Source organism: Strix uralensis, chromosome 2, assembly GCF_047716275.1.
Source record: "Strix uralensis isolate ZFMK-TIS-50842 chromosome 2, bStrUra1, whole genome shotgun sequence".
NCBI classification, from domain to species: domain Eukaryota; kingdom Metazoa; phylum Chordata; class Aves; order Strigiformes; family Strigidae; genus Strix; species Strix uralensis.
This window is the reverse complement of record NC_133973.1, coordinates 52,364,840-52,377,023: the sequence shown is the minus strand read 5'-3', so window position 1 is coordinate 52,377,023 and position 12,184 is coordinate 52,364,840. Positions and strand designations below refer to the sequence as shown.

Genomic DNA, 12,184 nt, shown 5'->3' with positions numbered 1-12,184 from the left:
TGGAGTGGCCGTAGCAGTGGCTGTGAGCATTTTCCCACTCCTGGTCACTCTCCCACCACCTCCTTCCACCAGCCCCAGCCAGAACAGGTTTTGATAGGGGGAAAATGCAGATGCTACCCTCTCCAGCCCCTCCTGCAGCCAGGGAGCACCTGCAAGACCTTTGCTCAGCCCAACCAAGAACTGTTGGCAGGTGCTGTATGTAGTACATACCTTGTCCAGGGAGCACCATCACACTTCTTACCCTAACAGGGAGCACAGACAAATGTCCAGTGTTGTTTCCTATACATTATAGGGCTTTCTGGGCAGTGTCCTTGCTCCATTTGTGCTCACTGCATGCTAGTTCTAGCCCTGCTGCTTCCTTGCTCTGCTTTGCAGCCCTACTGGGGGAATTAAATCCTTGTGGTCCCCCTATTTCATGCTTGCCCTCATCCCGCCCAGATCACTAAAATACAGAGAAGCCCCAGGTTGGGGGGTGTGGGAGGCAGGTTGCTGGCACAGTGCTGACCCACCTCCAAAGCCTGGTGCAGCAGCAGCCAGCCAAAGAGCTCCTGTGGAGGGATCTGGTTTTAGATATTGGGTCACTTTTTCCAGTATTTCATTTGAAATGGAAGAGGGATTTATCCTATGGATTTGGTTGGTTTTTGGCAGTTTAAGGTAGACTGGGATTGTACATTTGGCATCCCACCAGTTTGTAGTTGTAGAAGGCATATGCAAGTTTGTCACTTGCTGTACGTTGTGTGTTTGCAGGGAGCTGTGCATATACATAGTATTTCCAACGACAATATTATTTGAGATCTGTGCAGTGCTGATGGGCTGACTTCCTGATCAAAAGATCTCACAATAGTTTTAGATAATTTTTTTTTCAGCAATGGCAGAACTGATTTTTAATGTTGAAACCCCTTGTTTCCTTATAATTCTAATTCCTCTTATAATCCCTCTAATACTAATTATTGGTCTTATGTTGGTTTCATTCTCTATCACTCATAGTAGTCTCTTCTGCTGAGTCAGGCTGTGTACTATACTGTTGGCTTTTTTTCTTATGATTGCTGTGTAATTAAATGCTTCCTCATTTAATTTTTTTCTTATTTTATTAGCGTTTAGCCAAAACATAGTAAGGAGGATAGTTTGGCCCAGTAAAATGTGCACTGTGCAAGTGATAATCAAATTTGGTCTCTGGTCTTGACTGTGACACTAAATATATAACCTTTGTCAAGTCACTTCATCTTTTTGAGTCTTAGCTTTCTCATTCATGAAATGGGGCAGTAATAGTTATATCCCTTGTAAAAGAGATCTAATAATAAAATACACTGAAAAGGATATATTTATATTTCAGATTTAAAACAGCTGTAAGGCATTAAAACTACTTCTCATCACAAAAGAAAGGATGTCTTAATTTAAGATAATAAAAGCACTTGTGTCTACTGAAGTCATAAAAATCCAAGACTCTTTGTTTTACCTACAAACCAGACTATTTCTTTGATGTAACTTATCAAGAGAAATGACTGGCCTTTTACACTTCCAACATGTTAATTTTGCATGGATAATTTTATACATTTGTCTTTCTAAGCTATTTTCAGTGCTACTTCATGTAAGAGAGGAAGGGAGAAGGGAGAGACTCCATGCCAGATGGGTGAGGTAGTAAGTTGGGATGCAAGTGATTGCTTATTGATTCTTAACAACTGAGCATAATTAAAAATAAATCTTGTTTTGTTTTTAATTCTTTCGGATCAACTTGGGGGCCAGTATATGTATTTATACCCCTCCCTCCTGCCCCCCCACCCCCCCCACCCCCCCCCCACCCCCCAATGCACTCAGAGCTATACAGTCCAGATCTGAAGAGTCCATAATCCAGATGAAGACAAACCACCAGTATAATCATTTCATTCATTAAAGGGTTGCAGGAGTTACTGTTCCTTTTTGCAAAGTCAGAAACCTGAGAGACTATTACCAAATTTGAATCTGTAACTCTTTAAATTCTGAAATAGTAGGCCAGCTGTCAGCAATTTCTGTGTCACAGGTATTCCCCAACCTAGTGATGGGACACATATGGCCTGACCTTAACGTTGCTGTGCTTCTCTCTTGCAGGAGGTTGTTCTTGCTCAGCCGCCCTCCAAACCTGCCCGCAGGAAGCTCCGGACAGAGGCACAGGGGCTGGAGACCCCCGAGCTTTCTCCCACTATAAATGTGACTTCTTCTCTGCCAGCAGTCAAGCCTCACCTCCCAGTCCAAAAGTAAAAACATGTACCAAGTGCACCAAACTGCACCATGAGATCTGATGTGGCAGGGTTTGCTCTTTGCATAATTTTGTGCTTAATAGTTCTGGTTTTAAGAATGCTTCACAAGGTACAGGTCTCTGAAATCTGCATCTGTCTTCTCAAATGCAGACTAAGTCTGTAGTGACTGTATAAGTTGGTAATATTTGATTGATAGCCTCTTCAGAGATGTTCTACCTCTGTATCTGGTAGACACCTCTGAAGAGCAAGCCTAGCTGTTCAACTAGCATCTCATAACGCAACTCCTTTTAGCTCTGTGGGTGTGTGTTTTTGCCTTTTTCTCATTCATGTGGACAGATATGACCAGATAAATGCCCAGGAAAATGCGTATAAAATGCTTGATGTTGGTTGTATCCTTGTGGTATTTCTTCATCGTTAGGCAGGTTGGAAATGAGCTTGCCACTGGTATGAGCTGATCCATAGACCACTTGTGATAATCTGATAATTGCCAAACCCAGCATGTGTTGTTTGGTCACGTAAATATAGCTGTTGAAGCTGTCAGCAACAAAGACTTGTAGGGATTTCACTATATATTCATTTAATAGCAGTGGAGAAGGGGCTGTACAAATGGTAAGTGAAGGCAGTGGAAGCCCCTTTGGATCTCTGTATCTCCCTCAACTGAAACTGTGCGAACATTATAGCTCTCCTTCACCCAAAGCCTTGCAAAGCTATCTGATACAGTCTGAAACAAAACCAAGCTGCCCAAATCAGTTGAGTGGTTCTTGGCAAACTGTTTATCGATAGACTGAAACTGTGCTGCATAATTGGAGATTAGAATAAGTAATAAGACTCCTAGGATGCCCTTAAAGTGCTATTTTGTGTTTTGCAAGTGCATATTCCATAGTGGTTCAAAGAAAGATAATAGCATTTGTTAGCATCTCAACTTAATCCTGTCTCGTCTATATCTTTCCTAAAATGTTTAAATGACCATGGAGGTATATCACCCTGTTTTTTATTCTTTCCTATCATTATTACTTTATAGCCTATGGAGAGTAGTTTGAAGCAAAATAGTGAAGCAGGAAACTGCCAGTTCACTGGAAGATAACAGCATAAAGACCCGTCTGTGCTGTTAAACAGATTCTGTTGCAAAGATCAGTGCCATCAGCTCTGTTAAGAGAAAAGAGCTGATGGGGACTGTGTACCACTATGGACCTTATTTAAATAGAGCATCCCTTTTAGATCAGATTTGTCATTAAGGAGCTCTTGATGCCTCATGTAAAACTTTTAATCTATTTGGAAAAGGGTTTGGTCATTCAGATAGTATTTTCTGTATTTTCTTTTCTTTTGCCTGTTTTACCTCTGTTTCTTGGAATAGGTTGGTCCTTATGTACCTATGTGCATAACTGTAGTTTCCTCTAGATCAGTTACCACGGGCTATAGAGTAATAATAATAAGAGAGAAATCTTTTATATAAGCTGCAAAAAAGATGAGGAAAGTCCATAAACCATCTACCTGTTCCTGTTTGTGATGTCAGATGGTTTGGTGGAAATGACTGCTTTGAATGAAAGAAAGATTAATTTTTAAGTAAAGAAACATCAGAATCATCAGTGCCCCAAAAAATCTGAGACAGTATTTTCATGCAGATGTTCTTTTTTTCCACATAGAATGATTTTTGTATTTTCTGTTAACCACTCCTGAATGTGTAAACTCTACAAGTATCTGAAAACAGCTAATGCAAAGATGCTGCAATAAGCACAGCTATGCAGGGATTATTCTCAAACTGAATCAGAATGCAGTGATTTTGCAATAATTGAGACAGACTAAAATGTTTCTGTCATTCAGGTTAACAAGTGTGGCCGTTTTACTTTCAAATAGTCTGATTCAGCCATCTCATTTCGGTGTTAACGTTTTTTTCTCTTAAATCTGTAGTTTGTACCTTGTCTTTGAAGTGTAGTCCAGTGTGTATGGAGTACAGGCGCGCAAAATGGATGGCTTGTCTTCTGGCTTCAGCCACTGTTGAGGCTCTTAATTGAAATGTTTTGTATTTATCTGTCTGGCAGACAGTCTTCCAAGCAGAAAAGGGCTATTCAGACCGCTATACGAAAAAACAAAGAAGCCAATGCTGTGCTTGCCAGGTTGAACAGTGAGCTCCAGCAGCAGCTGAAGGTAAGGAATGCATTGAAAATTGGTGACAAAGCTCCCTGTGGTCAATTACATGTCACCTCCAGCAGAGAATCTTGTTCATCCTCTCAGATGAGACCTACTGCGTTACTTCCTGCTTTCTGGACGGAATAGCTATACTGTGTGTGGGAATAGGATGAGGCTTTCTGGGAAAAGTTATAACCTGTGGGCCTACAGCTCCACTGTCAGTGTAAGCCTAAAGGGTGAACTTTGTCTTTCTGAAAAGTTTGATAATGTGATGGTGTCACCTAGTGCAGGAGAGCAACTCAAACATAGCTTTCTTGTCTTCTCATCAGTTGTGCAACGTAACTGTCTCCTGAAGTCAGGCATTTGGTATACATGGACTGGCAAGACCATGCTTTATGTGAACATCTAACACTGTTTTTTAATGTTTGCTCACTTGTCTTTTAGCATGTTCTCAAGGGGCTGCTTTCTTATAAATATCAGTTCTAGTTTTTCTGTTGCCTTAGTCCAAAGGTAGTACAGACTTTTCATCTGTTTTTCATCTGCTACAGCTTTTTCTTCCTTGCATATTATGAACACACTTGTCTGGAAGGGGAGGTGAACCCCCGGTTGCACTTTTTCTTCAGCGAAGGGGAAAGTTTGATTGCATGTTCAACTTTGTTTAACATAATTTCTTAACTGCTTCTCAAGGATCTCCTGAGAGAGATGTAGGGTGGATGCTCTGTACTGAAATCCTAGCAAAATAGAGGACAGCAGTTGAAATAAACACAGAGATGAAAGCTTTTACTGACAGCACATTGCCATCATTCCTTGACTCAGGTCTTATTTGCTTCCGTGCACTATCTTCAGCATGCTTAAACTCCCTGACCTTCACAAAGCAGGCCAATGCTGTTACCTGTATTTTACAGCAGTGTGAAGGAAGCTTGGAAAGACAGAGATTTGCCTAAGTTCACCCAAGGACAGAAAACTGAACTTGTCCTTCAAGTCATGTTGCTGCCTGGCAGCTTTCTGATGGAGCAAGGCTTTGCTGTTTTTATGGAGACCAGAAGACTTGACAGGTACCCCTCAGGCACAGCTTGCACCGAGGCACCAGGAGTGTTCAAGTGCACTCCTGTGCTGGGGCTCTGAGCCTGGAGTAAAGGGGTACCAAAAGGGGTACTAAAGCCTGGAGGAGTCATAGGTTAGCCTGGCTCCCACACTGGCCAGGGAGCCCTTTGGTGGGAGGTCAGTGAGAACCAGGTGCCCCTCCGTGCAGGGACAGCCTTGAGACCAGGAGAGGCTTTCCCAAAATTGCTGATCCTCAAAGCCTTCACAGTTAGTTTCCAACTGAGACTGTTGATCTTCCTGCCACAGCTGCCAAAGAGGTAGATTGCAAAGCTTGTGTCATCTTAGAAAGGCTAAGTCTTGTTCATTTCCAGAAAGAAAGTGGTTGATTGTATGAAGGAAAAATTCTCAAAAAGCAGTTTTGAGGGAAATGTGGTTTCAAAATAACCTGTTTTTCTTTGGTAAAAATGGCCAATTGTGGCCAGCTTTGCTGCATCCCAAGCTATTCCCCTGGCCAGTGGATGGCTGCTTCTCTCCATCACCCGAGCAAGTGATTGAGCCTCCGTATTGCCCTGCTGTAAGGAGGCAGCAGTAGACAGCTGCACAGGGTGTTCCTGTGGCATTGGTGTGGTGTTTTGAAACTGCAAGGAGAGTAACTTAAACAGCAGAGCCCTGAGCCTCCTGTCAATGCCAGTGATTTGCCTGACTACTCTTCATGAGAGCAGGGTGGTGCATGCGAGCATCCCAAAAACTACAGCGCATCTCTCCCTGCTGCAGGAGGTTCACAAGGAACGAATTGCCTTGGAAACGCAGCTGGAACAGCTACGTCCTGTCACCGTCTTGTGACTTCCCACACCGCCATGCAGCAGCAAGAGTGGAGCAGGCATCCCAACAGCCTTGCAGGGAGAGGAGCGCAGTGCGGCTGAGCAGGGTTTCTGCCAAGGTGGTGGCAGCGGGGAGGACCGGCTTGTCAGGTCTCCCTTCACCCTGCTGCGTCCATTTGCCTTTGGAGATGAAGACGGTACAGAAAACAAATAACTGACTGCCAGATATTTCTGAGTGGGGGGGCGGGGGGGAGGGATGCTTCGCCTTCTTTCCTCCCTTTTCCCAGCCTAATGTGTAAATGCAGTTTATCACTGAAATGAATAACCTGAGAGTATTTTATTTATGTAAAGAATTCCTGATTTATATGCTTTCTGGCAGCACCTCCTGCCCTGATCATTAAGAGGTACAGCATTCCTGAATTCTTGCTTAAATTTAAAACTCATCCTTTGAGATGGACTTCTGGATGTTACTGATTCCTGTAGGATTGTATCATGGTAGAGTACCTGTGGGTTTCATGTACTACAGGAATAAAACTCCCTAGACATAAAGAGTCTTTATCTGCAATCACGTTAGATAATTATTTTCTTAGTACTGTTTATTATGCAATCACGGATGTATTTTAATGTTAGAGAACTTGTATTTTATAAGTTCAAATCATATGAGAGAACAGTAAAAAATACTAAAATTTAATTATTTTGGAAATTAAAAAAAAATCTGGTTTGTGAGCTGTAACTGTTTCCTATCACCAGTGTTTGATCACTTGCTTGCAACTGCGAGTGCCTCTGCATACTTTTAGCATGTTTGAAATCACTGGTTTATAGCTTTTTTTTCTTTCTTTTTTTTTTTTTTTAAACCCAACAGTATGTTTCTAACAAGAGGTTAAAAATGCATCCAGGGCATTTTTGTAAAAGCTGTTCTATGTACATTTGTATTAGTCTGCTTTGCCGTCTTAATAGCTGCTGATTTGTTTTAAGGATGTGTACAAGAACTGTGTTTCCAAAAGAAGAAAGATAGCAAAAGTGCTATATATGAGCTTATAAAATGTGTGATGGAAATGATTGCCTTCTACAACAGGTTTTAGTTAAGGTTCCTTTGCACCTCACTGGAGATGCTACTGATTGGATGAAGCTGCTAATGCCCATTTATTTTCTAAATGAAGAAGCAAAGAAGCAAAGATTAATTTTTAAGCTGGGTCTGAGCCAACTGAATCCGCTGGGGATTTTTCCATGGATGCAGGTGGTCATTGACTTCAGTCTCAGTTCTTGCAATGGAAGCTGGCTAACTAATGTTACTTTATTTCTTTGGCCAGTTCTTTTGGATTGGGTGACTTCAGACATAATGTCAGCCTCCGTCCACAGATATGATATGTGCTTCGCTACAAGGGAATGTCATCTACCTGTTATCCATCTTAAACATGCCACTGCATGTATTTCATATCCTGTTCACTAAGCATACGTGTTTGCCTTGCAGAAACGGTGTAACAGGTTTTTACTGTTGTTGGTGTGATGCTTTCTCCCTGTAGCTATAGGATGGCCCTGGGGCTGAGAGGAAGGAGAAGCAGGTTTGAAGCAGCTGGGTAGCCTCCCTTCAGGGTGTGTCATGAAATGGCTGTGGTGTGGTATCAGAGGACATCAGAGCAGCCAAAAGTTTTGTTGAGAGATAAGAAAGACATCAACGGGAGTGTTTGAAGTGATGAGGAAACAGCCTAATTTTTGTGAAAGGGATATGGATGTGTGACATAGATCCAGAAGTCGAAGGTGAAAATAGGCGTTTGCAGAATTGTTACTGAATATCTATTTTTGTAACACATTGGTTTCAATTCAACTAAACATCACTGTGTCAACAAGCAACAACCATTTTGCTGGATTTGGGACTTCTTTTGTGTGACTGTTGCGTAGCTGGGGTCAGATGGTCATTCCTGGTCAGTGACAAAATGCGAGAACTGCAGACTTTCCGGGAAGTTGCAAAACAGATGCTGCCCTCTTGCTAGTAGTGGTACTGTTCAGAATTTATCATCATTTGTTTCATATGTTCATAACACTGAGTCATTCCTGAGATTTTAATGAGGTTAAGAGCTCACTGTTTGTTTGCTTTTTAGTAAGTTAATAAGCCCCTACTATTTGATAGGAAATAATCATATGGCATATTTGGTTTTTATTTTATAGATTTTTTTTTAAGGAAAGCTTTTTAATGATTACAAAGAAGTGTGCACATTGTATTTTTAAGGCAGTAGAGGACTTTTTCATGTTTGATAGGAGCTTCCTCTAGAATAATCCCCCATTTATTTCGCTTGGGTTATTCATGGAATAGATGTTGTTCAAAGGAAGAGTGGAGAAGGCTGTTTTATATGTCTTTTTCAAATGTCTTCCTTCTAATGTACAGGGCTTCTTTTCATTCACTGGAAGTGAGGATACTTGGTTAGCTAACAATGAAATATTTACTCAGTTGTTACTCTACCACAGGACTTAATAAATTAAAAATTTAACCATCCCTGCATTTATAGGGTTGCAGTCAAATGCCACACTCAGCTTCAAGGCCTAGAGTGTAGGTTGATTTGTATTCTGTTTGATGAAGTGTTGGCTATGATGATGATATACTACTTCACAGAGAGAGCAAAGCAAAATATTCAAGGAGAAATGCTGTTGTGTTACACATACGATGTAATGTCTCAGTACTTAAGCATTCATGATAGCCCATGCAAAATGGAAAAAATGTGTCTGGTTTTGGGAGGCTGTTAGCATTTTGAGAGGGAGAGGAGGAGGCATCATGAAGCTATAGACAATGCTTCTAGCCATTGCTGCATGCAGCCACGCTCATGGCTACTATTAACAGACCCTGGCTGGTCAACACATCTAAATCCAGTATCACAGATTTTCTCAAAAAATATTTTTCCGTTGGAAAAATGTGGGTACAGCAAAATCATAAGTTCTTGCAGAAGCCTTTGCTTTCTGAAACTTTGGATGGGAGATGCTCCTCAACCCAAGACAGACCATCTGGTCAGAAAGGGAGACCTCACAGGCTGTTTGCTCAATGTTCAGGGCACTTTCTTGAGCTACAGGATAGCGATCAACTTTAAGCCTCTGACGTGCCTCACCCAGAACAACAACTGGAATCTGCCTGTCCTAGCTTATAGCCTGACCAAGGAGCGACAGCAGCTTTCCCTGTGTGAGGTCTCCCTCTCCTCAGTTCATGGTTTCTGTAGGTACTTATGCAGAGCAGAATATGCCAGCAAGAGAGGATAACTGGGAACAGGAGCTGGAGCATGGCTTCCTTGCATCTGAGAGGATGCGCTGACCGTGAGCCTGGTGCCCCTTTTTAAGTCTTCAATTTCCTGCAGCTCTTCTGGTTTGGACAATTAAATATTTTTGTCTGCAGGACAAGACTAGGCAGAGCAGATAAGGATCTTCCTCAGTGTGTGTGTAAGTGTGCACTCATGTCTTCCTTTTGATCATGCATTTCTTTATGTATCTGTTAATGTTCATATCGCCCAATACCTTTCTATGAAATGTGCATTTCAATACATGGTAGTTCAGTGGTGAAAAAAAGAAAAGTGCCCAGCTAAGTGTAATGACTGGTTGCCTTTGTAGATCAAGCCATTTTTGAGCCTTTAAATATAAATAATGACCTGGTAATTAAGCAAGGAAAACAGGTTCCATTTCCAAGGCATTCCTTTAAACAAACTGTCTGTGAACAAACATTAATCCTTAATGATCAATGTCCTTCTCCTAGTTGTTAATTTTATACTAGGATGCAGTGGAAACATTGCCACCTCTTTCCAGACAGTTCTTTCTTCCAGAGAGTTTTGGTGACGTAGCAAAAATGTCAGTGATTAATGGATTCAGCCCTGTTATTGGTAAGTCGATGAATATCCTTTTTAACTCAAAAGATGATCTCCAACCTGTTTTTACGTGCATGGCAGTAGTTTTGCTGCTGGGAATTCTGTATCCACACTGGGGAGAGGAACTTGTTCAACTGTCATCCAGATGGTCCCAACTTGACACTGCCAGGGGTAACTGGCATGGGGTGGTGACAACTTGCACAGTAAAATGAGCCCAGAGGGCTGGTTGGGACTTGGAACACTTCACAGGAAGCATTTAGGATGGGCATGATGTGAAAATTGCCTTTTGGTGGTGTATAAGTTGCTAGCCAGGGAATGAGGGGTGTCCATTTTCCAGCACCATCAGCCGTTCGGCCTTCAGCACACATGGTCCTTGACAGGAAAATACACGGGGTTATAAAAGAAGAGAAGCCCTCACAAAGCCACATATTTTCTTGACTAAAGAGTAAAAGTATTTTTTCAGGAAAAAAATAATCTAAGTGATGTAGTACCTTTGAGAAGAGATGATGTATTTTGAAGCTTTTTCAGTTATCTTCATGATAATGTGCTATGAACATATGCATTATGTTTTACTCTGTTACTGATTTTTTGATATAAAAAATCATATTGCAAGCATTATCTTTGTTAATCTAAAAAAAAATACCCTGAGGCTATTATATATTTGATTTTTAACTTATAAAGTAGATAGCCAGATTTAAGCAATTTGTTTTCACAGCTGCAGACTGTCCACGTGGTAAGCTGCAAAATGTATAGTGTTCTATACTATGCCCATCTAATTTTGGAAAATGTATGTGATATGGAGCTGGGTGCTACATTAAAATAAAAGCGTCCAATAACTTCAGATTGCCTTGCTCTTGTGATTTATTTAGGATGTCGATTGTGCAGATCTGCCAGGAGAGCAGAAACTGTGACTCGTTGTGGAAAAAATACAGCGTTGAAATGGCTGACCTTCAACTATGAAAGATGAAATCACTTACACTGGGATTGCGTGTACGTGAGACAAAGACAGACTTCGTTAAAGTGAAATCATATTTCCTTAGGCTTCAGTTAAGTCAAAACTCCGTCTTTACTTTGTCAGGCCTTGCTTTGTCAGAATTTAGACTTCTTGCTGTGATTAAGCCTAAAGAGGTGCACCCTTTTCTAACCTGAATGGCACCACCACGAAGGAAAAGCTCTTCCAAGCCTCCAGCAGACCCTTGGTCAGAGGGTGCCCAAGAAGGAACAGCGAGAGGACTCTAGTTGTTCCCCCCAGAACTCCCATGCTCACTGTTTTCAGCCTCTCATCAACTGCAAGAGCTGAAATTAAACTGGGAAAAGGCAAACATTTGAATAGCTGGCCTTTGTGGCCAGGGAGCTGGAGTGGACAGTGTACTTCTGCTCTTTAACTAGTGTGCTTTTTAAGAATTATGTCACAGCTATCCAAAGAGCAGGGCTTTAAAAGAGGAAATAATTAGTGATAGATTAATTCTTGCAGCATTAAGCCATGACAAGGGATGTTTTATTCGCCTAAAAGTATGTCTCTGGTGCACGTGAGGCACAAGGCCAACTCGTTAAAAACTTGTAAATATCCTGTTGGGAGCTATTCTGCATCGGCAGCAGGATGGATTTAGATCGCTCCTCCATTCTTAGTTTTTACAATTAGATGGTGCTCTGGGGTGCCTTCATGCAAATCTAGATTGGCTCTCCATATTTAAATTCACGTTCCAAATATTCTTTCTTAAAAATGAAAAGATGCATTTTCCTGCTGTAGAAAAACTTCTTAGTGGAAGTGGGAAAGAAAAGAAATAGGAGAAGCTTCAAAAGTCCTCTTTTATCCTTCTGCTGTTTTTAAGGTAACGTTTCACAAGCATGCCTGCTTAGATGGGATGCTTCCATGGCTTCCGCAGCAAAGCAGACTAAAGGAAAATTAATGAACTAACAAAATCCCTGCGTATCCATAGCCCATAGCTGAGTTGGAGCTCTTTTACCTGGTGGTCTTATTGCTCCTCCTGTTTCACCTCCCTTGCCAGCCCTCGGGGCACTGTGTCTGCTCAAACAAATGCACCTTCAAGCAGAAGGCCTTGGGTATGTGAGGTCAGCTTGCACCAGGCTCTCGAGTTCCCAGTATTCCCTTGGCGCC

General features: G+C 41.6%; 1 protein-coding gene across 4 annotated transcripts in view; it reads left to right on the top strand.

Moving 5' to 3' along the window:
- REPS2 (RALBP1 associated Eps domain containing 2) overlaps positions 1 to 10,906 on the top strand; it is a 104,387-nt gene extending 93,481 nt beyond the window's left edge. For all 4 annotated transcript variants that reach the window (XM_074858712.1, XM_074858711.1, XM_074858710.1 and 1 more), the window contains 3 exons: positions 2,086 to 2,231; positions 4,274 to 4,379; positions 6,180 to 10,906. In XM_074858712.1, coding sequence (XP_074714813.1) covers positions 2,086 to 2,231; positions 4,274 to 4,379; positions 6,180 to 6,248 — 321 coding nt within the window. In that variant the 3' untranslated portion in view covers positions 6,249 to 10,906. The remainder of the gene's footprint in view (positions 1 to 2,085; positions 2,232 to 4,273; positions 4,380 to 6,179) is intronic.
- Positions 10,907 to 12,184: the final 1,278 nt, after the last annotated feature.